This window comes from Zootoca vivipara, chromosome 3 (genome assembly GCF_965207765.1).
Source record: "Zootoca vivipara chromosome 3, rZooViv2.hap1.1, whole genome shotgun sequence".
Taxonomy (NCBI): domain Eukaryota; kingdom Metazoa; phylum Chordata; class Lepidosauria; order Squamata; family Lacertidae; genus Zootoca; species Zootoca vivipara.
In genome coordinates this window covers 86539308-86565734 of record NC_142586.1, presented here as the reverse complement: position 1 = coordinate 86565734, position 26427 = coordinate 86539308, and the positions used below count along the sequence as shown (strand labels likewise).

General features: G+C 40.8%; 1 protein-coding gene across 5 annotated transcripts in view; it reads right to left on the bottom strand.

The window, feature by feature from the left end:
• The window catches only part of CLIP4 (CAP-Gly domain containing linker protein family member 4), a 35460-nt gene extending 15113 nt beyond the window's left edge, over positions 1-20347 (bottom strand). The window contains exons 1-8 of one of the 5 annotated variants that reach the window (XM_088666610.1): positions 20141-20212; positions 14837-15008; positions 14204-14351; positions 9323-9462; positions 7923-8016; positions 6215-6376; positions 1530-1648; positions 345-581 (exon numbers count right to left, since the gene is read on the bottom strand). In XM_088666610.1, coding sequence (XP_088522736.1) covers positions 345-581; positions 1530-1648; positions 6215-6376; positions 7923-8016; positions 9323-9462; positions 14204-14336 — 885 coding nt within the window. In that variant the 5' untranslated portion in view covers positions 14337-14351; positions 14837-15008; positions 20141-20212. Of the gene's footprint in view, positions 1-344; positions 582-1529; positions 1649-6214; positions 6377-7922; positions 8017-9322; positions 9463-10944; positions 13125-14203; positions 14352-14836; positions 15009-18286; positions 18411-19899; positions 19983-20140 lie in introns of those variants that run through there. The other 4 variants (XM_060272957.2, XM_035111491.3, XM_088666611.1 and 1 more) reach the window with 4 other exon arrangements.
• Between the last annotated feature and the right edge of the window lie 6080 nt (positions 20348-26427).

The window sequence follows — 26427 nt, the reverse complement described above, 5'->3', positions numbered from 1 at the left end:
ACATTTCAGAGCAGAAGCAGGGTTTGTCATCATCTAAAAATCCCACTTGCACAGAATTACTGTGAATCTTACTGGCACTGAAACAAATGTGTTATATATATGTATAACCCTGGCTGAGTAACAACAGAATCAACTGTGAAGAACAATAACTGTGGGCCAAGTTATACTGTAATCAGGACACTATACTCAACAAGCTGAATAAGGCCCCTGAGTTAAAACCTGCAGAACCCTTTGCTTCTGAACATTTCTGCAAGGCTGAAAAGCTCAGGAAGCTTCCCCCTACAGTAGGCCCTTCCTCATACCCATCGTACTGCTTCCCTTCTGCAGCTTGTTTTTCAGCATACCTTCTGTCCTGCAATGACAACGCGATCTCCAAGCTTCAGGCCAAGGGATCCAAGCATATCTTTGCCAGTGACATTATCATAGTTTGGAAGCAGGGCCTTGGAAATGTCACAAGACAGAGGCACTGCATCTAAGAGCATCTGCTTAATTTCTTTAGCACTGGCTGCTGCATCTGCCATCTCTAGTGGCATGTCCACCGGATCAGGAACCACATCTGCTGGAGTCTGTCCCTTGTCATTCTGTAGAACAAAACACGTAGGAGGAAAGGGGTGGATTTAGGTGCTTAAGGGAATGTTAATGTGAACATTTTCTTATTTTATTAGGTATTCTTCTTCTGTGAAGACACAACTGGATGTTACCTGCAGTATTTTATACCTAATATAGGTATAAAATACTGCAGGTAACATCCAGTTGTGTCTTCACAGAAGAACGGACTTCCACTTACAAAGGATTTCTCCTTCCTTTCTCCTCTGCAGCTTCCAAATCTGCTGCAGATGTTTGGGCAACCCTCCAGAGGAGATTTGTAGAGCACATGGGGGAGCGCCCAGGTGCGGGGAGAGGAATCCCCATTTCTTCCACTTGCATAATTCAATGATGGATATCAACCAACATTTATGCAATTGTGTTTGATATATTTATTACTGGCTCTGTTGTGTCTATATATTGATTAACTGTTTTTCTGACATATAATAATTATTTATTAAATTTCTATTAAATTATCTGGGAATCACAGGGGCAGCTTACAATATAAGCTACTTGGAGCATTAACTGGAAAAGCAGAATATGAACACATTTGATAATGATAATGAGATACAGGATGAACAGGATTCAAAAACAGAGCTGTGACATTGATAACTGGGTAATAAATAACCCACGGTGAAAAGGTAAATAGTTTTCTAGCTAAATGTCTAAAGCACAGGAAACTTAAAAATACAAGGCTCATGCAGCTCAGAAAAAGTCAATGCTAGCATCTAGGAATCTGAATTGTTCCTGAAGACTAACTAATATATGTTCAAGCCTAAAATGGAGTGAGAGATAAGAGTGTTCATCCCCCCCACCAATGCAAAAAAGCAGTTTTCACTTGTCAATATCTAACTAATAGAAAAAATACATTTTGACAATCTCTCTGTAAGAGGGTCTTAAAGATAGTCAGATGAACCAAAATTGGTTGCAAATCAAAACCTCACCCTAAAGGCCGGGTTGGCTCCGTGTTCCAATAAGCGCTTTACAGCTCCTGTACACAAGTTGAAGGCAGCAATATGCAAAGCTGTTCCAAAATCAAAGTCACTGCAGGTGGCATCGACATCTATAATTAAGCACCAGATAGATATGAGGATCAAGAAACATTTGTCCATTTTGAACATTCTAGATTGGTACCATGTTTTGTTTTCATTCAGAATTTGAATTGCAATGATAAATACAATTATTAATCTTAAATGTTAGATTTTAAATTTAAGATACAGTCAATGCTATAGTAGTAGTAACTGCATAATTTATATCCCATATTTCTTCTGTGTTAGAAGTCAAGGAGTACACATAGGATTCATTCATTCTCCCATTCAGGCACTGACCAGTCCCAGAGTAGCAATGCTTATAGCCAAACTTGATGCAACACTGAACTGCATGAAGGCAATTAACATGTGCTTTAAAATATAAAATAGCAGCCACAGGGACTTAAAGCAGCATCGGGGCTGCAGGGTGCTTGTGGGGGGTGGGGAGAGTTTAACCCTTTCTCCTCTGCCTTGGTTCCACGCAGGGTAAAAAACCCAAGTGGCTATTTGCATTAGGAGGAAAGTCCAGAAGCAGCTTTGAGGAAAGGGACTTTCATTGGGACTATGGCAGGGCAAAGGGTTAAACTTTTCCTCCCCACCCTTGTTACCTCGATGCTATTCAGGCTCTGCTACAGCTGCTATTTACACGTATGTATGCTTTTATGCAATTAGTTACATCTACTTTGGGCCCTTCCCAACTATACCATGTGCTTCAACTATCTCAATAGTTTAATGCAGGCTTCCTCAACCTCGTCCCTCCAGATGTTTTTGGCCTACAACTCCCATGATCCCTAGCTAGAAGGACCAGTGGTCAGGGATGATGGGAATTGTAGTCTCAAAACACCTGGAGGGCCGAGGTTGAGGAAGCCTGGTTTAATGCACAAGTGAACGCATATCTGTACCAATACAAATAACAAGATTTTATAAAAAAGACACACTTGACAATATTTAAATTAAGTGCTTTGAAAATCAAAACAGCACTTTTGATTAGAGAAAAGTATCAACCAACCCAGACCCTTTCTTTATTAAGGACAGTTCAGTTGGACCTGAAAGCAAGCTACAAAACAGGATAGGAGTGTGCAGACGTCTGGGCAGAAACTGATGGATTGTTTTACCACATACTGAGGTACCAATTTTCCAGTGAGGGTGAGCGGTTTGTTTTGCTTCCAGTACTGGCCAGCATCCAGATGCTTCTATATAGGGAAATGTTAGCCTACATTGAAAGAACAGAGCCCTTGGACATCTGGTAAAACAACCCAAGGATTTACATATCCAAATGTCAGTTCCCACATCTACAACTTGCATTCCAAATTGGATGCAATTATGAAAGCAATTTTTTATTAAAAAACCAACAAAAAACCAAGGTGCCTGTTGCGATATGACAAGCAACCACTATTTGTACTTTCCGGAAACAATTGAAGACATTTTATTTTAACAAGCTTTTCCAGCTGGATGAGAAGGTTTCTGTCTTAGGATTTAAAAACAACAGAAAATAAACACCTATTTATTACCAGGTTGTTGTTTTTTTGTTACATTTTTAAAAACTGTTTTGGCTGTTTTTGTTATATGTTTGCAAGTCACCTTGACACACATGTAAATTAATAAACAAAATAAGGCACCCAGAGTCCCCCATGGAGATTTATCAAATATGATGATTCCATGTAGCTGACAGTTGCAAATCCCTGCCTGTAAGCAGCAACGTAACTTGACAACTGCACTCCAATGGATTAATTAGCAGAGCAAGATGTTGCTCCACAAACTGCATTCCATTTGTAGATCAAACCCCTGAAAGTTTTGGAATACATGCCATGAGCCAAATCAAATCAGATGCTGCAACATCGTCCTGATCTGTTTCCTTAATTGAGAGTTTCAGTCTTCTGGGAGTCAACCAAGTAAAGTTCCCTTTCAGGGTTATGTAAAACCTTCACTTTCCTGAAGTAGATTACAACAGGTATGTAATATCCAACAAGCTGCAGACAAGTTTGCCTAGCACCAAAGTGAACAGAACATGTTGCTGCAGATCCTAATGGCTAGGATTATCATATAACAGACTGCCAATCTGAACAGAAGCTGTTTGTCCATCTTCTTGGCAATCACCCTCATTATCTCTGTATGCAAAAAGATGTTTCAGCAAAGAAAAAAAAGATCCTATCAACAAGGTTAGAATGTCCAGCAGTCAAGTTTCATGTGCAGTATTCCTGAATTATGAGAATGCCATCTCATGGTTGACTCATGCTGTCAGCCTCTCCCTGTCCAGCTTATCTGTTTCCAGAGGGGGAAAGAAATTCTGATCGTCCATTGAGGGAGGGACAGAAAGCCTCTCGCATCCTCATCACACCCCTGCCTGCCAAACTGGTGAAATGTGCCATCAGAAGTTAGCTACATAAATCACTGCACCCTGCAGATAAGCAGGCAAACAGCTGCCATCCCTGGATCAGGATCAGTGTGGGTGGAGAAATCTCTCTGGGAACTTGTTTTGAAACAGAAACATGCCTTTCATCTGTCGCACTGAAATCAAAAACGAGGGTAAGGAAGATGGAAGAAAGGATTCTATCCTGTCAAAATGGTCATAAGAATGTGAGAAGAAGCCTGTTGGATCAGGCCAATGGCCCATCTAGTCCAGCATCCTGTTCTCACAGTGGCTAACCAGATGCCTGTGGGAAACCCGCAAGCAGGATACAAGCCCAAGAGCACTAAATCTTCCTGTGTTTTCCAGCCACTGGCGTTCAGATGCACTGCCCCTTCTGTGGGGGCAGAACATAGCCATCATGGTTGGTAGCCATCAATAACCCTCTCCTCCACAAATTTCTCTAATCCGCTTTTAAAGCCAGTTAGGTTGACGGCCATCACTGCCTCATGTGGGAAAGAGTTTCATGATTTAACAATCCACTGTGTGAAGGACGTTCTTCAGAATCTTCCAACACTCGCCTTCATTGGATATCCATGATTTCTAGTGTTATTGGGCGGAGGGGCTCTTCCCCCACCATACATAATTTTATAAACTTCTAGCATGTCATCTCTTATGCACCTTTTCTCTAAATTAAAAAGTGCTAACCGCTGCAACCTTTTTTCATAGAGTTGCTCCATCGCTACAAATGGTTCAAAGAGTATGCACAGACTACAAAGCCACTGCTTAAGGGGGAATATAAAACCATAAAAAACACGCTTTCTCTCCATTTCCCAGTCAAAGGAACCACCAAGCCTCCGTCTTGTTACAATTCAGCATCAGTGTATTGGCCTTCACTCATCCCTCCACTGCATCCAGACTCTGATCCACAACTCGCACAGCCTCTCCTGACTCAAATAGAGTTGCGTGTCAGCAGCACAGTTATATGAACAGTATCGGGGAAGAAATGTGTTCATTTACATTCAAGCAAAAACTAAACATTGCATGCAATACAATACAATGATGTTTTTTTTGGGGGGGGGAGATGTCAGCTGTTTCCTTCTCCTCCCTGCATTACACTCTATTTTCCGGCCAGCAGCAGGCAATAATATGGAATGTGAACAAGGAAATGCACTCAATTTGGGAGGGTTGTCACAAAAGGAGTAAGCGATGCATTATCAGGGAAAGAAGGACAAATCAACACAGGAACACCATTATAAGCAACACCCTTTTTAGTGACAGTATTTAGTTACAGCCTCAAATTCTCTCTGATTCTGCTCCAAAGGGCAAGACAAACAGAAGTGCTACAACTTTTCCTACATTCTCCAAAATGAATTTGCTAGATTTTCCAACACTACTTCTCCTATAAGAGGGATCAAAAAGTCAGGAAACAGTAACTGAAACAAGTTTGTCTTTGTTTGTTCACTCTTCCATTACTTAATCAGCATTCTCAGAGAACCAACTCAAAACGTGCATTTTCCCACCCATCCCAGTAGCAATTTATAAAGGCTTCAGCTCTCATATATTTATTACTTGGCCAAATACAAGATTAACAATAGCATCCAACAATCTGACTGGGTTGCCCCAGCCGCTCCAGTTGGCTTCCAACAAAATATGAAAACATGGAATGCAATTGACATGGAATGTTACTACTGAGTTACAAAAATGACAAAAGTGAAAGAAGAATTCCAAACAAAGATACAAAAATTTAGATTAGAGAAAAGTTTGCACATCATATATGTTCACTTCTGATGTTGCTTTCCATACTTGTCATAAGATGTGTTATCTTTGTAAGGTTCAAAATATGCAGCTTTGAATGGCAGAAATGTGCTTTTTAACAATGTCAGCATATTCAGATGGATATGGATAGTAAATATGCATCTGACTATCTGGACATTGTAAAGGACAAACTGTGGACATGCAAAGTTCTCCATGCCCCTACCCACAACCAATGATGTAACAGCCAATGATGGAAAAGTTAGAGCTGCATCAAGACACAGCTAAGATTCACTGCATAGCACAGATGGGGAAGAGACAAAATGCCATTTTGGACTGTTGGAACATGTTCTCACAACAGATGCCTTAAGATGCAAATTGCTCTCCATTTTTCAGTTTCATACATGTGTCAAGAAAAATAACATGGGGAAAAGCCATTTTGTGACACTGAAGGTATCAACACAGGTAAGAAATACAGCATCTATTTGGCAATATTTACCTTTTGACTTTGCATTTTTCAAAATGACGCTAATGAGTTCTGGAACATCAAAGTAGGCAGCATAGTGCAAAGCATTCATGTTTGTCCAACGGCTCCTCAAATTGATATCTGCACCCAAGTCAATAAGTTGGGAGGCAAATTTGGCGGCAGTCTCAACATCCCCTGCAAAGCAGATTTTTTAAAACGGCACGTTATAACTGGCTTTGTGGTTATTTAATAGGCTGTATCAATGTTAGATAATTGGACATCATGTCCAAAGAATGCTGGCAACTTTACAGCAACAGTTATGAAGCCAAGGCATTCGAAGCAATATGTTCCTTGACAAGCTAGATTTAAGGACTAGTCAGGCAGTTATTGCCTTTGAACACAGTTAGGAAAATGAAGTGAAAGCAAGCTTTACAGGTCTTCCTATGTGCACTTGCATGGGGAAAGCCTATACTGTATGTGGCTTTTGCATTCAGTTCTACATAGAAGTGGCTTCTCTGTAGGATTTTTATGACATGTCAAGCAGCTCAGAATGCTTTGATTTAAGGCTTAATTAAGTCTTGGTTTGCAGAAGTAAGAGAAGGGGCTGAAATATCCTTTGTATCTTAAAACAGGAATGATGGGACATGAGCTGACTCACAATGAATCATATTCCCTACCCTGTACTGGGTATGATGGCACAGGGCTGATGCACAACCACCCCAGGCAGAGTGGGTCATTTACTCAGTGGCACAATGCCAAAGCACATCAAACCAGAACACTGTGCCAAGGGAGATATGCTTGTTGGCTTGAATATGAGTAAGACAGGTTTAAAGCAAATGCTCTAACTCAAGTGGATCAGGAGTCACAGCTCCAAAGCATGTATAGATACACATACACAAAGTCAACAGAGACTGGGTTAGAATCTAAAGCATTCGTTTCTGAATGTCAGGTGATATTAGAAAACATGTATCCCCACTGTGTCCTTCCAATAGTTTTATTAATCATGTTTCAAGATAAAGAATCAAATTACAATTCAAATGACATCACCTGCATTGTGTTTAATCACCTGCACTGTGTTGCTAGGAAAAAATGTGTATCAAAAAGTGCTATGTCGAAGGTCACAAAACTTACAGAGACATAGAATAGGCAACAAAAAACTAAAAATCTGGAAGTGAAAATCTGATGCTTTGCTATCTTTAGAAGACACCACAAGCACCTACTGAGTACAATCAAAGAGACGTGACCATATAGCTTCCAGGCTCTGCTTTTATGGAAGACTGGGTGATTATGCAGATACTCAAGAATCTCCAGAGATTTAGGAATGGGAAGAGGAATCAGGCACATTTCCTTAATAATCTTTCATTAACTAGTGAAAACCATCCTTTTTATGGCAAGGCTTCCATAGTGTTGTTCGTTGTTTTAAAAAGACTGTTGCTTGGACTTCCTGCCGATTCAGTACATGCTTTTCTCGGCTGCTAAAAGGTTATTGCTTAATTGTTACTTGACAAATTCACAAGATTGTACATCTTACGCATCTTTGAGAACTCTTCTGTAAGCAAGAAGCAGTTTTAATATAATTAAATAAGATTCCCACGGGGTATATGGATAGCCTCAAGGATACAGCCCTCCTCAACTAGTCAATCTAAGCACAGTGGCAGCACAACCAGTGGAAGAGGTAGAGAAACCTCTCCTTCTGCTAGAAAGACAGCTGGCAGTGAAGGTCTCAAATTGATTCACTCACCAATACCATGAGCCCCTGACTTGCATGTGTAATGCAAGAGAGTCATGTCAGTCAATCCATCTCTGTCATTCACATTGCAGCCTCTCTTAATGATCTGCAGAAATGATAAAACAGGACCATATATGATGCAGCTATTTAACCTAAAAGATCTCAGTCTCACAGCAATGCCTGCCAAAAAAATTCATCTTAGTACATTATCAGAAAAATTTGGTTATACATTTCACAGCAACAAAGGGATAGTGAATGGCTTATTGTCATGTGGTTGTTGTCATTATCATCATTTATTACATTTCTATATTGCCCTTCATCCAAAGATCACAGGGTGGTTCACAACATCAACATTAACAAAATACTCTCCTTTAACGCATTCGCGTTATGCTTCTGTCAGCATTATCTTGAGAACAGAAAGCTGCTTTGCACAATGCCAGACCCTTGGGTCCATCAAGTTCAGCATTGTCTATACTGAATAGCAGTAGCTCTCCAAGGTTTCAGTGGGGAACTTTGTTATCTGTGAGGCTCATGAAAGCCTAGGAATATATATAAACACCCAATATGCTTTTTATTTTATTTTTTATGAAATCTGTAGATCTCAGGGCAGTTCACAACATAAAGTTCATCTGTAGATCTCAGGGCAGTTCACAGCTTAAATATACAAGATTTTTCTTTAAAGTTTATTTAAAGTTAAAGGAATCACAAGACAGAGAAACCAGTAGGAGAACACTTCAATCTCCCAGGACATTCTATACAAGATCTCAAAGTAGCTGTCTTATTACAAAAGAATTTCAGAAATAGACTGGAAAGAGAAGTTGCTGAACTGCAACGTATTACCAAACTTAAAACCATGGAGAGACCTGGTCTGAATAAATACATTGGATTCTTATCTCATTATACATGATAAAGCTATATTTAGCCATCTCACCCCTTGCTTTTTCCTGTAAGACCAATTGCATTCGTTAACAGTGGTCAACAGGTTTACCACACCTATCAGTCTTTCACCTTTTCCCACCACCCTCCTGAGTAATACCCCTCCCCACCCTCTCACTATATATAAGGGTCTGATGACTTCTGTTTCAGTGTATCTGAAGAAGTGTACATGCACACGAAAGCTCATACCAATGACAAACTTAGTTGGTCTCTAAGGTGCTACTAGGAAGGATTCTTTTTATTTTGTTTCATGTACAAGATAATAGCCACTTTTGTGGTGCTCACTCACTTTTAAGATAATACCAAGAATTCCAAGTTTTTATTTTAACAGCTGAATTTCTAGCCCAAAGCACTGCAGAGGTGATGCTATTTTTGATAACATTAGCTCTCAAATGAAAGCAGAGTGAGTTAGTTAGTTCCACACAGAAGTCACACTCAAAAAAACCTTTCTTTAAATATCACCATATATTTCTCACCTCGCTCCCAATGACATCGATGTTCTGTTGAACTTGGGGGACCCATTGTCTTAAGATAGCAAATAGTTCAGACACCGATGTTTTGGGGTTGAAAAGAATCTCCTGACATGCCGCATCATTAGGATCAAAAAAGGAGAACTCTATGGGAATAAGATAAAGTAGGTTCAGTTTCTAAAGTACTTTGCAGTAAGAAATGCCCTACTCCCAACAAGTTTGTGAAGATGATATACATATAAACAAACAGTTATAAATTCTCTGACTTGATGGCAAACACTGTAGCTTTATTATTGAAAAGACAAAATATACAGAATAACCAAAAGAAGCCTCACATATCAACACATAATTGTTCTACACCGCATAGTTCAGGGAAAAAGAAATTACTTCACAGGAAGAATAAACTCTGGACCAAACTACTGTTGGGCTGAGTTCTGTGTAACATTCCCTTGAACTGATTTTTGCTTAATGAAAAAGCAACTGTTTGAGGCAATGATGTTTTCTCTTGTGGACATTATTTCCTCTAAAAAAATAGCCCTCAAAATAGTTCTTACTATCTAGGAAGAAAACAAAAAGGTTTGGTGTAGGCATATATATAACCCAGAATAATTAGCATCAGAAATAAAGCCACTCATCAGAAATCTAGCTTAGCCTAATTAATCAACATTTTGCTAGCTATTGAGAATTTACGGAGTTTGCATAAGGATTAAGCAGTAGCAGTTCCTTACTTCTTAGTTAACTGCATCTGTTCGTCAGTTAAGAAAATTTAAGGATGTGGTTTAAATAAAAACCTATTGATGTATGCAGCGTTGGAGTGGATAAACAGATCGATTTATTGGCACTAAGAGAGCTGGACAGTTGGAATTGGTTTTATTTATGGCACAATTAAACATTTTTAGTGACTGCACAGTTAGGTCAGTCATCAAGAAGGCTATTAACAGGTAAAGTTTGAGAGCTAACCACCCTTATCCTTGGCCACGCAAGGAAGGTTTTTCTAATTAAAACAGATTAGCTTTGACAATTGCCTTCTTCCCAACATGAAGCAGAGCTTCATACATCAGTAAGGTGTTGAGGATACAAGAAGAGAAAGAACGACCCCATTTTATAATATGCAGTTTTCCAAATGTGGTCAGCTTAGGGAAGAAGAAATAGAAAAGAAGAGGGGCATGAGCAATAATAGAGAAGAGGAGAAAACAGCAGCTGCTGGCTCATATTACAATCTCTTTGCAAGCATGAGGACAGACCAAGCAGTGACAAGACTGGGAATGATGCACTGCCGATCGCACACCTCGCCACAGTCGCCAATTGTCTGCCCGCTTGCCACCAACAACAGCCCACCCGCCCACTTGCTGCAGCCACCAATCACCTGCCCACCTCGCCACAGCCGCCAAACGCCTGCCCAATTGCCACAGCCACTCGCCAGCAGGCCTTGACGCAGCCACCAATCACCCGCCCCATCGCCACTGCCAATCTCCTGCTTGCTGTTGCCATTAATCGCACGCCCCCCCCCCGCATTCACTATGCATGTATGACAACCAATTTTTGCCTTTTTTTTTTTAGCAGGAAGCATCATCTTATACACAGAAAAATACAGTACTAGCCTGCTTCTCTTTCATTTTTCAACTTGCCTCTGGTGGTAGCTTGCACTTCCATGATTCCCACAGGGGAGGAGGGAAGTCTCCTTCTCAATGGGCAGAATAGAAATACAGGCTGAGAGGGTGGGAAACCTTCCACTTAGCAGACTGGTGCAAAAAGGACCAGCTCTCTGCCGGCCCACTGCATTTCCATGCCACTTGTGAAGGAAGAGGTTGCCTCCAAATTGGCAGTATTTTGTGGGACGCATTCAGGCACATACCGGAAATTAAGATTTGCAGAATTAAAGTGTATCAAAGCACTCTGCCACCCTGGTACAACAAATATACTTTATAAAAAACTAGGACTCTCCACAGGTAGGGAGATGACAGGGAAATGCACTGAAAAGTATGGGATGAATGATTAACAAGCAAGCAAATCAGGATAAACTCAAGATGCACAACTTTCTTCTCAGGACTAACTAAGGCATTTATTCCAACAAGAACATGAAGGAGAATTAGCTTTAAAAATGCATTAATAGTGTACCAATCAGTGTATTTGCCAGCAAACGAAAGAAGGTTCATATGCTGCAGATCAAGCGAGCTTGTGGGGAGAAATTGATGTTTTAAAAAATTGACATTCAAGGAACATATGCTGAATTGAAACAACATTGAGATATACTGCTGTGCCTACTGGGAAAGCCCTGCACACTGCAGAGGATCAGTGAAATAAATACTGAGCTGACTGACAAGTCCTTTTATATAGTTTCTCTTACTACCCTGACTAAAGGCATTCTACCATTAATGTGCTCATGAGTAAGATGTCTCCTTTAGGATGAGCTAGAGTCGAACTGCCTCTCGCAGAGAGCCTTGCACTGGAGAGTTCTTAGAATTGTGGAGTGAGTGTACTACATAGAAAAAAGGGGGCATTACAAACATTCACTTGAAAGCAAACAGGCTATTCAACTGTCAAGCAAGCACAATGTATATAATTTGGAGAAAGGTTGTTGTTTTTTTGAGTCACTACTTGAGATTTCTACAGTAATTAAGAGCTGGATCACTTGTTCTAACATGTCACTTTGTTTTGTCACCACTGATTAACTCTTGTAACTTTTCAAAGTGAAAATCTACCTGGCAGCATGCTATTTATTTCAGGTGGGTCCAATCCTTAGCCAAGCCATGGAAACTTTTGGCTTGCAAGTTCTTGATGGATGAATTTGGCCATGCATGAAATATTAGTCTGAGCATGTTAGTGCTCTGGCTTCCCCACAGCTCTTGCTATAGAGCCGTCAATTAAGACTTTGAAGAACAGGGTAAAATCACTAAACAAGATCTTTGTGTGATGAATTGTCAAGGTGGTTCGCCATCTTGCCAGCCTGGTCTGTCAGTTCACTGCAACATATTCAGGAGATGACAAAAAAATAAAATAAGGCAAGTCTATAATAAAGAGTCTCTAGCTAAGTAGAGGCAATGTGTGCTGAATTTCAGTGAGACACAGCCTGTGGGCACTGCAAGCATGGTTAGGATTGCACTAGCAATGGATTCCAAGAATTACTATTTCTTCCAAATCCAAGAATTTAATACCATGCAGAGTCAGAGATCTTGCAAGAAGTTTTAAAGTAAACAGCTTTCTTTACAACAGAGTGGTCTATATCATACTGATTGTTTTCCCACATAGCCTTGTGAATTGGAGCCACCTGTAAAAGTCATACCATAATTGTTGAGGTATGGATCATAATACAGTTGCTGCTGTCATATACAGAAAAGCCCACAAAAGCTGGGTAAAGAAGTAGCAAGTCCTAGGAGGCCACCTAGCCCAGGCATCCCCAAACTGCGGCCCTCCAGATGTTTTGGCCTACAACTCCCATGATCCCTAGCTAACAGGACCAGTGGTTGGGGAAGATGGGAATTGTAGTCCGAAACATCTGGAGGGCCGAAGTTTGGGGATGCCTGACCTAGCCTAACATGAAGGAGAGTTCATTACTAAAGCAATGTTACTGGCCATAGTTTCTGTTGTTACAGGAGAGATTTAATTCCAAAGAAATCCAGGCAGCAAACAAGCATTCCCAATGGAGACTGAACACATTCTTCCCAAGTGGTGGGTTTAAGAAGGGATTAAAATTTAGCAGCACACTGCAAAGATAGCTGTTGTGCTCATGGGTAATTCAAATAACCCTGCATCAACCCTGCTTGAAATGGGGCTGGCCCAATTGATGAAATTGTGTCTCCTGCAGCACCTAGGAAAAGGAAAAGTATGTTTGGGCATGAACCTGTGACATGCAGGCCCACAAACATGTACATAACTTGCATGTGTGCATAAGAGTTGAGGCCCTGTGTGCACATTTCACGTTGATGTGGGTAGACAAGGATGCAGAAGGTGGAGAAGAGAAAAATATGACTAGGACGATGACACAGAAGGCACCAATGGCATCCTCCTCATTAAGAGAACACTAACAAAACCTTGGGAAATAGGGGAAAGGCGGGGGGGAATAAAGCCTGCTGGGGCTATTTTTAGAAGGCATGGAAACTAGATGCCTCACTTGGCCAAGTGATGGAAACTGAAGGTCAGCGAACTTCTGTTTTTCCTCAGGCTAACACAGAGCTGTATTTGGGGTAAGGATTAAAATGAACACATACAGGGTCAGCTTGAAGCATTCTAAATTCATGTGCATGCACATGAAAAACACACACATACCCTTAATGCAGGCTATGACAAGCCAATAAGTATACAAAAGTGCCCCATCTGTAAAATGTTGAGGCATATGCAGTTTCCAATGTGTCCCTGCTATCATTTTAACTTAATGAATGGGCTCTGGGCTGAGGCAGTCACCCCACTGCACTTTTTTTCTGACCGGGCATCTCCCCAGTCTCTCTGTTCACTACATCACACAACTCCTTCACACATACATGAATGCTAGCCAATAGGCTCCTGTGACATTTCCACAAATATTTCACACAGCACTCCAAATAATATAGATGCCTCACACCAAAATATTGCTGTCTGAGTGCTGGGAAAATGTCGTTTTGGAATAAGTGTGTTACTTTGGGAGCAGATATCTGCATCGTTTATGCATTATTTGCATAATAAATTGATTGCTTGGGGAGACTGTAAAATTGATTGTATTCTACAGCATCTAGCACATTGATTTGAGGCTGATTTGACACATTTTAAATAAGGGAGACAGAGGAGACCATTTCGAAATGAACTTTGTTTTCTGAGTTGAGTGCATCATTCCGAAATCCATCTGCATGCATCTTCCTCAACTCAACATTCTGAAAACAGTTGTTACAAGTTCCTTTTTATAAATATGCTTACCACATTCAGAAGGCATTGGTGCTGCAGAAACAGAATAGATGATTGAATCTTCAGAACCCGGAATAAGATACTGGTATCTTTTAGTCAATGGATCTCCTTCTATGGAAGGGTCAGGAAGATCCTCTATGGTCATCTTCTAGAAAGCCACCTTAAACAAACAAAAAGGCGAATTCCCTCAATGGTGTGTTATAACGTCTATTCAACAATACAGTTTATACTTCTATTGCCAAATATGCACAAGATTGTTATCACTAAAGACTCTCTAGCAATACAGCACAAACTACTTCTACTTGCTAAAATACTGAGTACAATTTATTATATGTTTAAAAGGATACCAAAACCACATAATATTTTAAAATCTCTAAGTCCTGTATAGCAATACAAAACCCCAAAACACTAAAGTAACTGAAATTTCAGCTATGGCAAGGGATAAGAACATTCCAGAATGTAGGGAAACAGTGGCAAAGGCCCCCTTTTCAGGTCAACCCCCCCAATCAGCTCAGGGGTTGCATAAATTAAGACATTCCACATATATGGAAAATATTCTGAACTCCAAAGTAATTGTATCAGCTCAGGAATGAGTTCACCACTCCAAGCTCACATCCACACCATACATTTAAAGCACTATTATACCTCTTCAATAGTCATGGAGAATCCTCAGAAAGGTAGTTTGTTAGGAGTGCTGAGAATTGCAGCTCTGTGGGGTCACCCTCAAACTATAGTTCCCATTATTTTCCTTGACTGTTCAAGTGGTATAATAGCACTTCAAATAGATGGTGCAGGTGTGATCTAGGTCACTAGAATTCTGCAACAAAATTTGTGATGAGACATAAAAGGGGGCAGTGAAGGAGGATAGGAATAATGGAAATAATGGTTCTGCAGAACCGTCAGCAGACAGGTGTTTTCATCTTACTCAGTATGTCCACACATAGATATACGCCTGGTGTTAAAGCTTGCAAATAGGTTTACTTGCAATTCTTTTCCTTTTAACACAAAAGTTACACTAGGTCTTACAAAGCCAGAGAATTTCAGTGCATTTGAGCAGCACTTGCTCAAAGTCCTGCCAGCTAAGCATGGAAAAGATACTAGAATGTATGTTCAGAACCACCTTATACTCTGTGTTTGCAAAGTACCCTATGGAAATTTTTCGTTAATATATAGCTGGTTGTTTTGTAATTCTAAATGATACAGGGGGTGGAATATGTATGTAAAAATTCAGAACACAACCTTAAGTCCTCGTGTAAATGAATGGCACAGCTTCTCATGTTATCTAGTAGGGTTACCAAACATCACTGTTTACTACTGAGCATAGTAATCAAGCCCCTAAAATTTCTGTAAATTTTTCATTAAACACAAATAAGCTAGCCTTCATCTTACTATTTTTGGTAAATTCGGATCCCAGTAATACTTTGAAATTTGAGGAAGACAAATCAGCTCTTACATAACTTATTTGGGTCAAGTTCCCACTGGAAGAATATAGAAGGTCACAATTCTTTAATTAGGAGTGTGCACAATTATTTATACCACATATCTCAAAAGGAAAACCCACGCAAAAACTAAGCTATTTCAGCACATGTAGCTGAAGGTTGACTGAAGGGCACACTTTGTGGGATATTGAGTTTGAAAATTGTTTCTCCCTGGTTTGCATTCAACTTCAGGGCATATTTGCCCTTATTATTCCATTTATTTCTAGCCTACCTTAGCCACCCCTTCAAATTCAAAATAATAGTTAAACTGAAAAGGGCTTGTCTGTCACTCAGGCTCATAGCCTGAGTGTGTTTTGGAACTGGTGACTATTGTGCCTTTAAATCGCTAAATGGTTTGAGTCCTGCATGCTTTGCATGGTTCTTCTCATGTGCAATCTGAAGTATCATAAGGAATTATTGGGACATTTTATCAAATTATCATATGCTAGCCAGGTTAAGTCAGAAAGGAAGAACAGTGATCTCTGACACACAGTGGTAGCCCCATGTGGATGGAACCAAAGGCAGGCTTCCAGAATTTATCTTTGAAGACGTTTAATACGTATACCATTTTCATAACTGCTTTTACTCACCTGGGTGGAGAAACTTTGAAACTGGGCTGAAATGTTCTTACGTTTTTTCCTAATGAGATATTGCTTTTCGGGTGATTAATTTTGCTTTTATATTTATTTTATTCTACAGATTTTGGGCATATTTTTAATAGTGTCCAACTACTCTGACCTCTTGAAGATGGACATGAGAAATATCCAATTATATTTTTAAAATGCACTTTTCAGCTTTAGCATCATGCTGCAAATGTCATGGCCCCAGATTAACACTGTACTGTATATATTCAGTATCACTAACCCTCAAACCCAACTGAGCAATAAGAACAAGTACTACTACTGAAAAAGAGAGGGGAAATTTTATATTATAGCAGAAGCTGTTACAGAACTTGTCATTGCTACTTCCCTGCTTAGGACAAAGCTTGAGGAAACAAATTAAGTGTTGTCATAATGAGGACCGTATTCAGCAGCCTATAGGTAAGCTTTGTCTCTAGTCAGTACCCTCATCCACAAATCATTCCCCAATTAGGAAGTATCATGTCAAATGAAATCACATTCAATGCTGGAAGGAACCCAACAACCTATTCATTAAGAACATCAGAAAGACATGCATGTAGAAAACAGTCAGGAACTTGTGAACTTGTAAGAAAGAGGGACAGGAAAGTAAATAGCATTTAAGGAAAATGAGGTCAATGGTACATCAGCTATGAAGTATAAAGTACAGTGGTACTTCGGGTTATGAACTTAATTTGTTCCAGAGCTCCATTCTTAACCGAAACCGTTCTTAACCTGAGGCGCGTTTTCACTAATGGGGGCCTCCCGCTGCCGCTGTACCGCCGGTGCGCAATTTCCGTTCTCATCCTGGGGCAAAGTTCTCAACCCGAGGTACTACTACCGGGTTAGCGGAGTTTGTAACCCAAAGTGTTTGTAACCCAAAGTGTTTGTAACCCAAGGTACCACTGTACATCTTGCAAACATTTGCAAAACATGCAAACAGTGAAAATGCTAAAACAAAATTAAATACTTTTTATGACAACTATAGCTTTGCTGCTTCCCTGGAGTCTTTCACCTAGATATGGGAACAACTAAAGAGAGGTCCTAAGGGGTGAACAACCTACAGAAAAATGTTGCCACAAGCATAGTGGAAATGGATAATTCAGCCATGAAGACAGGAAGAGGCAGGGTAGGCCATAAAGTTCTCGCTTGCTTCACCTTGTGATACTACCTATACCATCACTCAGTAGGTAAAGGATAGACATGTCTGATGGCCCCATTTATTTCTGCCAGTAAACCCCATCCTCACTGCAGACATAACTACCTTGCAGGAATGCTTGTTTCAATTTACTATAGCAGAAGGAGCTTGATTTATTACCAACTGATTATGGATAGAATGGGAAGGACCTCATATATTATGGGATTGGAGTATCCATCCATCTATAGACTGTGGTACAGCATGCCTACTCATAGGTCTTCCATCATTTTCAGAACTCTTGAAAAAACACATTATTTATTTATCTATAAATAACTGCCCTTCATCTGAAGATCACAGTGTGGTTCCCAAGATGAAAATACAAAATGAGCACACAAAATACAGAATAAAACAAAAACAAATGAATAATCCCTGTCCCACGAACACATTTAAAAGGCCGTGAAACATTTTTCAGCCATGAAATTCATGAACAGAAAGTTACCTGAGCATGAAGCATGAAGTAATTGTAATAACAATATTCATTATCAAAAGGTGCTATGCTAACAATTTACATATTTTACAAATTAAGAAAGATGATGGTGAGATTGAAAATGGACTATATCACAGAGAAACTTCAAAGGGGATCTGAAGCTCTCTTTTTTTCAGTACAGAACTGCTTCACTTTCACTCATAAGATGAACTAAAAATAACTGAATTTAATCTCAAAGACAAGTAAGTAACAACCAGTCCTGCTCCCCAATCCCTTGGCCATCTTTTAAAATAAGCTTTGATTTTCACAATCACCACCTGAAAGCATGTTATTGAAGATGCCCAAAAAGTAAGCAAGCATACAACCAGCACTTACTGGATGAGTTTCAATTATTAGGCTTGCTCAATAAGTGGTTGGTCGCAGATTCCATTTCCTGGATTCCCTCAAACTACTGTAGCTTGAATCAATTTCTATGACTTGGTGACTGCAGAAGTCAATGCTATTAGAAACAAAAACTTAGCTTTCTGAATCAATTATGAAAGAAAAACATTGGGTTATTATGTACCAATGAATGCAGTACAACCCACAACGAACTTTTCTCCATAGAAGTTTCAGCACTACAGTTTCAAATGTCAAATGTATCTGTCAAATGTGATTTAATATCAAAACTAAATAGCACTTACATTACACTCCATAGTAATCTAAGTAAACATGAGAAGGCAGCCACATGTAATCTACAGAGCCGTGAGCAGCACAGATTAATATGTCCTTTAAAATGAGAAGTCTAATTTGACATGGAAAGTGTTAATTAGTCTTCACCTGACAGATTAAAGGAGGCTTCTTGTTCTACTAATGAACATGTGATATTTGTGCATGTTTAGAGAGCAGTCGTACCACAGTAAAAGCATATACAGTAAGTAAAGTGATTTTATCGTATAGAGAAGAGTTAGATACACTACCCACTGAAAACTGTTGTGTTCAGGAATAATTAGACAAACTTGGTAGTCCATGACAGAAACTAACTGGTATTGGGGTTATATTATGAATATCTGGATAGTATCTCCATGAAATTCTAGCCATTCATGCTAAAAATTGTTATTGCTGCCTTATTTTGTTTTTGTTTTTTAATATAAATGGTAACATTCCCACCTAGTCAGAATAAATTCTACTTCCCTTCAATAGTAAACTACAAGCAACTCTTACTTCCATTCCAATTCAGAAGTTCTGAGAAAAGGTGTTGTTTTTTAAAGTGGTGCTTAAATGCAAGCTCCTCTATGCAAGCCTGTCTCTAGATTATGTGAAAATGTGACTTTTATCCCCGCTGCTGCGAAGAACAGGAGGTTTGGGGGGGGGGGGGGGTCGAAAGAGAAAGAGAGAGAGAGAGAGAGAGAGAGAGAGAGAGAGAGAGAGAGAGAGAGAGAGAGAGAGAGAGAGAGAGAGAGAGATACAACCTGGCATTACTCCAAGCTCACAATGAACTATGTCAAAACAAGTAACACTGCCTGCAAAATTGCTTTGAGGAAGGTAGGGAGGAGGGGGGTCTCTGAAGGGGAACGTTCACAAAAAATGCAGTTCTATGCGACAAAAAATACAGAGATTGGAGGGGTGACCTCGCTTAGAGCAAGGGACACATTTCAACCCCCCTCCCTCCCGCGTGTGTATCTTATTATGCCAATGCTTTTTGCAAGCTCAGGCCCCAATGGGTCCCTACGGAGCCCACGCGCACAGCAGCGCAACCACCTATCTGCATTTGACCCCCCCACGGAGGATTTCCGCGTTCTTCCCGTCAGCTGCACCCACACACCTTTGCCCTTCATTTCTCCCCCCACTAGAAGTCACCTTTTAAGAGCCGCTTGACTCCCCACCCCCAAAAAACCTCTCCACAAATCCACCGGCAGCATTATTTTCCCCCACCAAGGACTATGCCTACAAACTCCACGTGGGCGTGCCAGAAAGTCCTCCGTTCAGACGTTCTCCGGCCCACTCACCGTGCCACGCCCCCCCCTCACATCACCTCACAAAGGTAGGCTTATCTAGGCCGCCCCCTCCATCATCTCCTCCCCCCTCGCCTTTGGGGCTGAGCAGCAGCGCCCGCCCAACCCCCTTCCTCCCCCCCCCTAGCAACACACCGGCGTCCCCCCTCCCCACACACAGAGACAGGCGAAAAGGAAGGCAGGCCAAGGTGACAGCGCCTCCTTCACAGGCAAACCCCCCCCCCAGCGCCTTTACCTGCCCTCTCCGCCCAACGGAGGCTCCTTGAGACAAGGGAGAGGAGCGAGGAAGGATGAGTCCCGGTTCCATCCAGGCGCCGCCCCCGCCCTCGCTCACCTCCCATGCGCCGCCCCCCCCCGTCGATCATCATCATCCGCCATCCCTGAGGCGCAGCAAGAGGTTGAGGCGTTAGACCCCGCCCCTTCACCCTCGCTCTTAGCCAGTGAGCGGCCTTGGCCCCGCCCCGCTGCTTTACATACTCGACTTTTTTGCCTTCCCTCGACGCCCCTTCTTCCAGTTTCGGCTCCCAGGAAACGGCGCGTCAGGCCACGCCCACATTCGGTGTGTGTGGTCTTTGGCTCGCTTTCTCCCTCCCCTCTTCACCCGGGCCTTGTGCGCTTGCGCGCATCACCTCTCTTCTTCTTCCTCCTCTTCTCGCTAATCAAGCGGATGAGAGGCAAGTGGGGGCGGGAGTCTCGCGCAACCCACGGTCGCCGCGTTCTCCGCAGTTCGGTTGTTTTTGCAAAAACGGCAACGCGGCGGGTTGGGTGAAAGCAGCAAGCCTGGCTGGGAAACGGCTTCAAAGGCGTCACAAACGTCGCAAAGTGCAAGGTCACAGAAGCAGTGCAAAAAGCACCTTGAAGCACCGCAAATTACTTATTTGTTCAGTTAGTCATACCAAAAGGAAAACTAAAATCCAACGCAGGTAAAACCGGCAACAGAATGACATCCAGTGCAACAAATATACAAAGCAGTATAGGTGTGTGTTTGTATGTTCACTAACAGTCCCTTAGAGCGCTGCAAGTTCATTTGCTCAAAACAGGCAGCGATATGCAAGTTTTAATTCAGGAAATGTCCGCAGTTATTCGTGGTGCCCACCAGTACTTGTGGCCTAAAATGCTGGCAGTGAAATGTTTACATAATACTGCAGTGCCTTTATCTGGAAAGCAAACTCTGATTTTAAAACTTTGATTTTGACTTTCCATTATTAAATTACGCATATCAGTGTTGGTGCTGCGATACGCTTTTCTAGCAGAAACTTTCTTCCATTGGATCTTGCTCCCTAGTAAGTGCAGAATTGCAATGAAAAGTAAAATACTGGCCTTGAAAACTGCAAACAATACAAAAAAATGAGTAAGTATCCATAGTCCATGTGCATATTTATTCAGATTAGGGTATGTGCACAAACAGGAAACCAAGATTAAGAATCAGACAATGTTAGATTTAAACAAAGCCTATGCCAGAAGTAATACTTTGCACAAATACAGCAGATGGGAATGGCAAAACTGAGTCCTCAACGCACCACCACAGATTGTAAGCACGGACATCGTATGATTGAATACCTCTAGCTGAGACACCATCATCACAGGGAGGTAGCCAAGTTTTTAAAAGAACACCCTGACGTTCAAGTTTTCTGTGTTCAGGGAATTGTTTAGAATTCTTTGGAGAAAAGGGTGGGATAAAAACGAAATAAATAAATAACGGCAGGCGCTCCAATCTCAGTCTGAAATGGTATAGTCAGATATAGATTTTACCATCTCATCTATGAGAAAGAAGCCTTAATCCAGGTAGTTATTATAAAATTACCTGCCCAGCCAAGTTTTTTTTTTATTGGGCGCCCCAAGAAAGACAAGATGAGACTGGTAACTTGCATAGCTTGTTGGAGCAGAACAGTGTTTGGAAATAGTGTTGACTTCTGATTGCACTGTTTTGTAAGAAAACAAGGGGTGGGCCCCCACGCTTAGCAAAATCTACTGCTAATTCCGAAACTAAGTTTCATGGTAGGGTGTTTAGACATGATCAGCCTATCTTTTGAAAACAGCTAAATAAGGGGTAGTACCAGACTAGGGAACATGAGAGAATTTTAAAATACTTGGAGGCTAATGGTAGGATTCTGTAATCTGAATACTTACATCACAGCTAGAGTATTTATTTATTTATTTAAAAAAAACCAGTTTAATGTAATACAAATATCCAATGGTTTACATAAAAGCAATAAAACACTACAAAGACATTCTGTAAAAAAATTCCTAAAAACGAGATCAAAACTATACATCACAAAGAAAATTTAGCAGTGTACAAAACAGATCATTAAAAATTAAAAGCCGAAATCCAGGAAAACTTCAGTAAATATATACTTTTCAAAGAGGCATCTAAAGCTAATTGCTGTCTCAGCCTCATGGGGGAGGTCTTTCCAGAGGGTGGGTGCTACGGTATCGCTGAGAAGGCTTGCTTCTGCATTGTCACCAAGTGACAATCTGTTGGTTGTGCAATACCAGCAAGGTCTCCTTGGGAGATCCTAAAGATCATCCTGGTCTCTGCCCGGGGAGGTGGTCTGCTAGGTGTCCAAGCCTTAAGTTGTTCAGGGCTTTCAATGTCAACACCACCACCTTGAACTTGGCTCGTAGCTAAGAGGCAACCAGTGTAGATCTCTCAACACTGGTGTAATGTATAAAGCTGGGTGTCCCTCTAAGCCCCCTAACCAGATCGTCACTCAGCTTTGATTCACCCTTTATTTATGTAAAAAGCGGCAAATTTAGTGTTCAAGATATTGCTACAGTTCCATTGTCAGGGAGGCTCTTTTGTGCTGTGATGAATCATCAGATAATTACGGGTTTAACACATGAGAAATAGAAAAAACACAGCTGTTTTCCTTGTTCCACGCAATCTACATTGACATTGATTTGCTGGTTTGCTTTTAAGTGAAGCAAACTCTTGTACGTGAGCTTGCAGCTGCTAAGTTCCTATCACTTCCATTCCACGCAAAACTAATGGAAGTGGGATGCCGGATTAATTGACTGGATGCCCTGAATCAGCCTCTAAATGTGTACTTGTACACACTGTGAAGGTGTTTCACAGTAAAACATCTCAGCATACCTCATTCGATTTTGTCTAGTTAAAGACTAGTATTGCAGACCTTTACTGACCTGCATGAAGAGAATATGAGTCTCCTACTGCTTTCAGCACACTTTATAACACCACTAAAACGTATCACCATTCTAAAAGTCTTCATCTCAGGGGGTTTTTTATAGATAATCTATTTCACTTTGTACTGCAGACAAGCAATGTACCTGTAATGGGGCAGAGAAAAGTGACCCAATTATATTGGAAGACACAGAGAAAGCAGATAAGGAGAAAAGAGACTCCATCTGATTTGATTCTGAAGTATGTTTTAAGGTCCAAAAGGGAGCGATTCCAAGAAAGTAGGGTGTGTAAATTTGCTTCAACACCAACTATCATTGTCCCATACAAAATAGAAAAAAGTGGATCTTGTGTATCAACCCAAACACACAACCTGCATAGGGAAAGAGTGGTCAGGAAAGTTGTTCTCTCCTTAACAGCTGTCTGCATACTGCACCAGAAAAATACCTGCCTCTCTGTTTGAGAATGCTACCGGTATTTTGCACAGCACATAAATGTGTTAGACCCCATCTGCACTACACATTTAAACATGCACCTTTAAACAAGGATGACTTTCCTCAAACAATCCTGGGAACTGTGGTTTGCTAAGGGAGCTGAGAGTTGTTATGAAACCCTTATTCTCCTCAGCCAATCCCTCTTCCAAGGGAATTCTGGGAATACGCTCTCTCACACTGGAAATTTTCCTCACAAGGTTATTCTAAGGTTACATGGGATGAGAACTGTAAAAAATAATGCATACATTGAAAAAGTGATAGATACATAATTCATAAAGGTGGTATATAAATGTTATAAACAAACACAATACCCAATCTCCCATGCCCTGTGAAAATGTTCATGAGACTAGAGTATGCAAACAGATTACATTTCTGGATTGCATTGGATGTAGATGGAACCCATCCAAAATTACCTAAAGGGCATTTTCATTAGACTAATCAGCTGCTTCATCCAGCTCTTGGCACAGAACAGATTAGTAAATGCAACCATGATGCCGAGAAATGCAACTCTGGTGAATAATTCATAGGCCACCCAAGAACTGCTGCAGGTATTCTTGTACACCAAGTCAAAGTTAAAGGCAAAAAGAAGATATTGTAGCCAGATTATAGGAGACAAGAAGATGAAAAGAAGATTAAAGGATTAAACAAAATATTACTTTGTTGTTGCATAACTTTTTTATTTTTGAGGATGTCAGGTATTTGACAAACATTCATATTAAGTTTGTGTTGGGAATAAGCAATGCTCTAGACCAAAGGTGGAGAATATTTCTGGCCCAGTAGTCTATATTCTTATCTCCTCCCACCCTGTAAGTCAACTTTGACTGGTAGGTAGCCCTACCCAATGCTTTTTTTCTTTAAAAAATGTTTAGGGATACTCTCATTTTGACTCAAGAAAATCACCATTTTATAGTTCAAATTGGGGAAAATAAATACAGTAAATGGACAAAAGTACAAAGAACATGCATTACCTCATATTACACAGCTGACAGCTCACAGTAACTTCCACACTGGCATGAGGTTGTGTGCACTAACATCTTCCCTCCTACTTCCAACTCCTACTTCACACATTAAACGCCATGACTGCCATCGGGGGTAGCAACGGAACTGACGATTCACTGGCCCTACCCATCTGTCAATCATATGATGTCATGATGATGCCAGGTGACTGAAGAGTGAGTGATCCCACCCATCTGTAAGAGCTGACCTGCGGGAAAGGATCAGCTTCACCAACGCGTTCCCCACTGTTTTGAAATTAATAGCATTCTTCCAAATTACGTTCATTGGCACTAGAATTGACAGCCTGACAGGTGCAAAAGTCATATTTGCAGATTATTAAGCAGATACAAACTGCCTGTAGATAACCATGGCTATTCCAAATTTTTCTTTAAAAATATAGCCTCATCATCTTCCTCATTAGTATTCAGACAGACAAACTGTCATCCATGCATCATTCAAAGAACTCTTCAGTGCATCTCTTGGTATATGCGAAGTTATAAACTCATCAAAATGTAATCTGAAAAACAAGGAGAAGATCTGCTGCATAAATATGTTCTTGTATTCTTTTGCACAGGTGAGCAAACAAACATTTTCATTTCCTTCTGCACCATTTCATCCTCTCCTTTAAAACTTCTGCACCACTTCAGCCCTCCTTCAAAATTTCCATTCTTCTGTCTGCTCCTCTATTTGCTGCAACAAAGCTTTAGCCTTTAATCATCACAATGGTATCCTAAACCATTAGTTATTTTATTTTAATCTCACAGCAGTCATGTGGGGTTGGTTAGACTGAGCAACAGTGACTTGGCCACAGCCAAGCAAAGGTGTGAAGTGGGGGGGCTGGCACACCACCTAAAACCTGAAATCAATGCACAGTAGCACAACAAGATTCTGCTACAGCACTTACCATATAATTTTATAACTTCAGTTGGGTACAATGTATAAATGCTGCTTTTGAATAATTATTTAGGGTTGCATCTAATGTTATTCCTACTGTGAGTGGGCTCACACAAAGGCATGTACCTTTGGTACACTAATTTCAAGAGATCTACTCTGAATCAAACTGAATTATATCTTGACATTTACAATATCATGCAATGTAGCATCATCGGTTTGGGGAGGGAAAGGGTGGCTGAAGCACGTGTGAGGCGCATCAGAAGGAAAACTGCTTTGACGTTGTAGGTCAGAAAAGTCGGAGACACTCTCGACTGCATGGCCAAGACTTGGAGTCTTGTGCTTTCTTCCTGATTGGCATTATCCTCCCAATGTCATGCTTTGCCCTTGCACGTGTCCATGCAGTGGCACTTTGCCATTCAAATGGGTATTTCCTGGAAGAACTGCCTTACACCCGACCCCTTTTTTTATTATTTTAGGATTGCAAAAGCAGCAAGTGCAGCTTAGCGATGGGACATCGTGGGGGAATGTATTGTAATGTGTAAGCACCTAATTTGTCAAATGCAGCATGTAACAAGAAAGTCCTTTTTATAAATGCAACAAACTAGCTGAGGGCTACTTAGCCTAATAAGCTTAAAATCTTATTTCTCGTAGACATCTGTCAAGGCAAAAGCAAGATACACACAACACAAGCATGCTTAATCCACTAGCTCAGGCTAAAGGCGATGGAGCTTGTGTGCTGCTGCTTTGCATCCAAAGGGGAAATTGCAAAGGTGAAGAATGCACTGTGCACTTTTGTGGAGAGATGCACTGGGAACGCCGAAGTTCGCAATAGCTAGAAGGCAACCTACCAAACTGTGGGCTGTTCAAGATGAAAGCTTCACCAGAAGCATAAGATCCTAACATCAACTGAACTTGTAAGTTTCTTTCCCCTTTTTTATTCCTTCCTAGATCAGTTGGATATTTTTCCAGGAGTAAAAAGGGCTAGGAAGAGGGAGCATA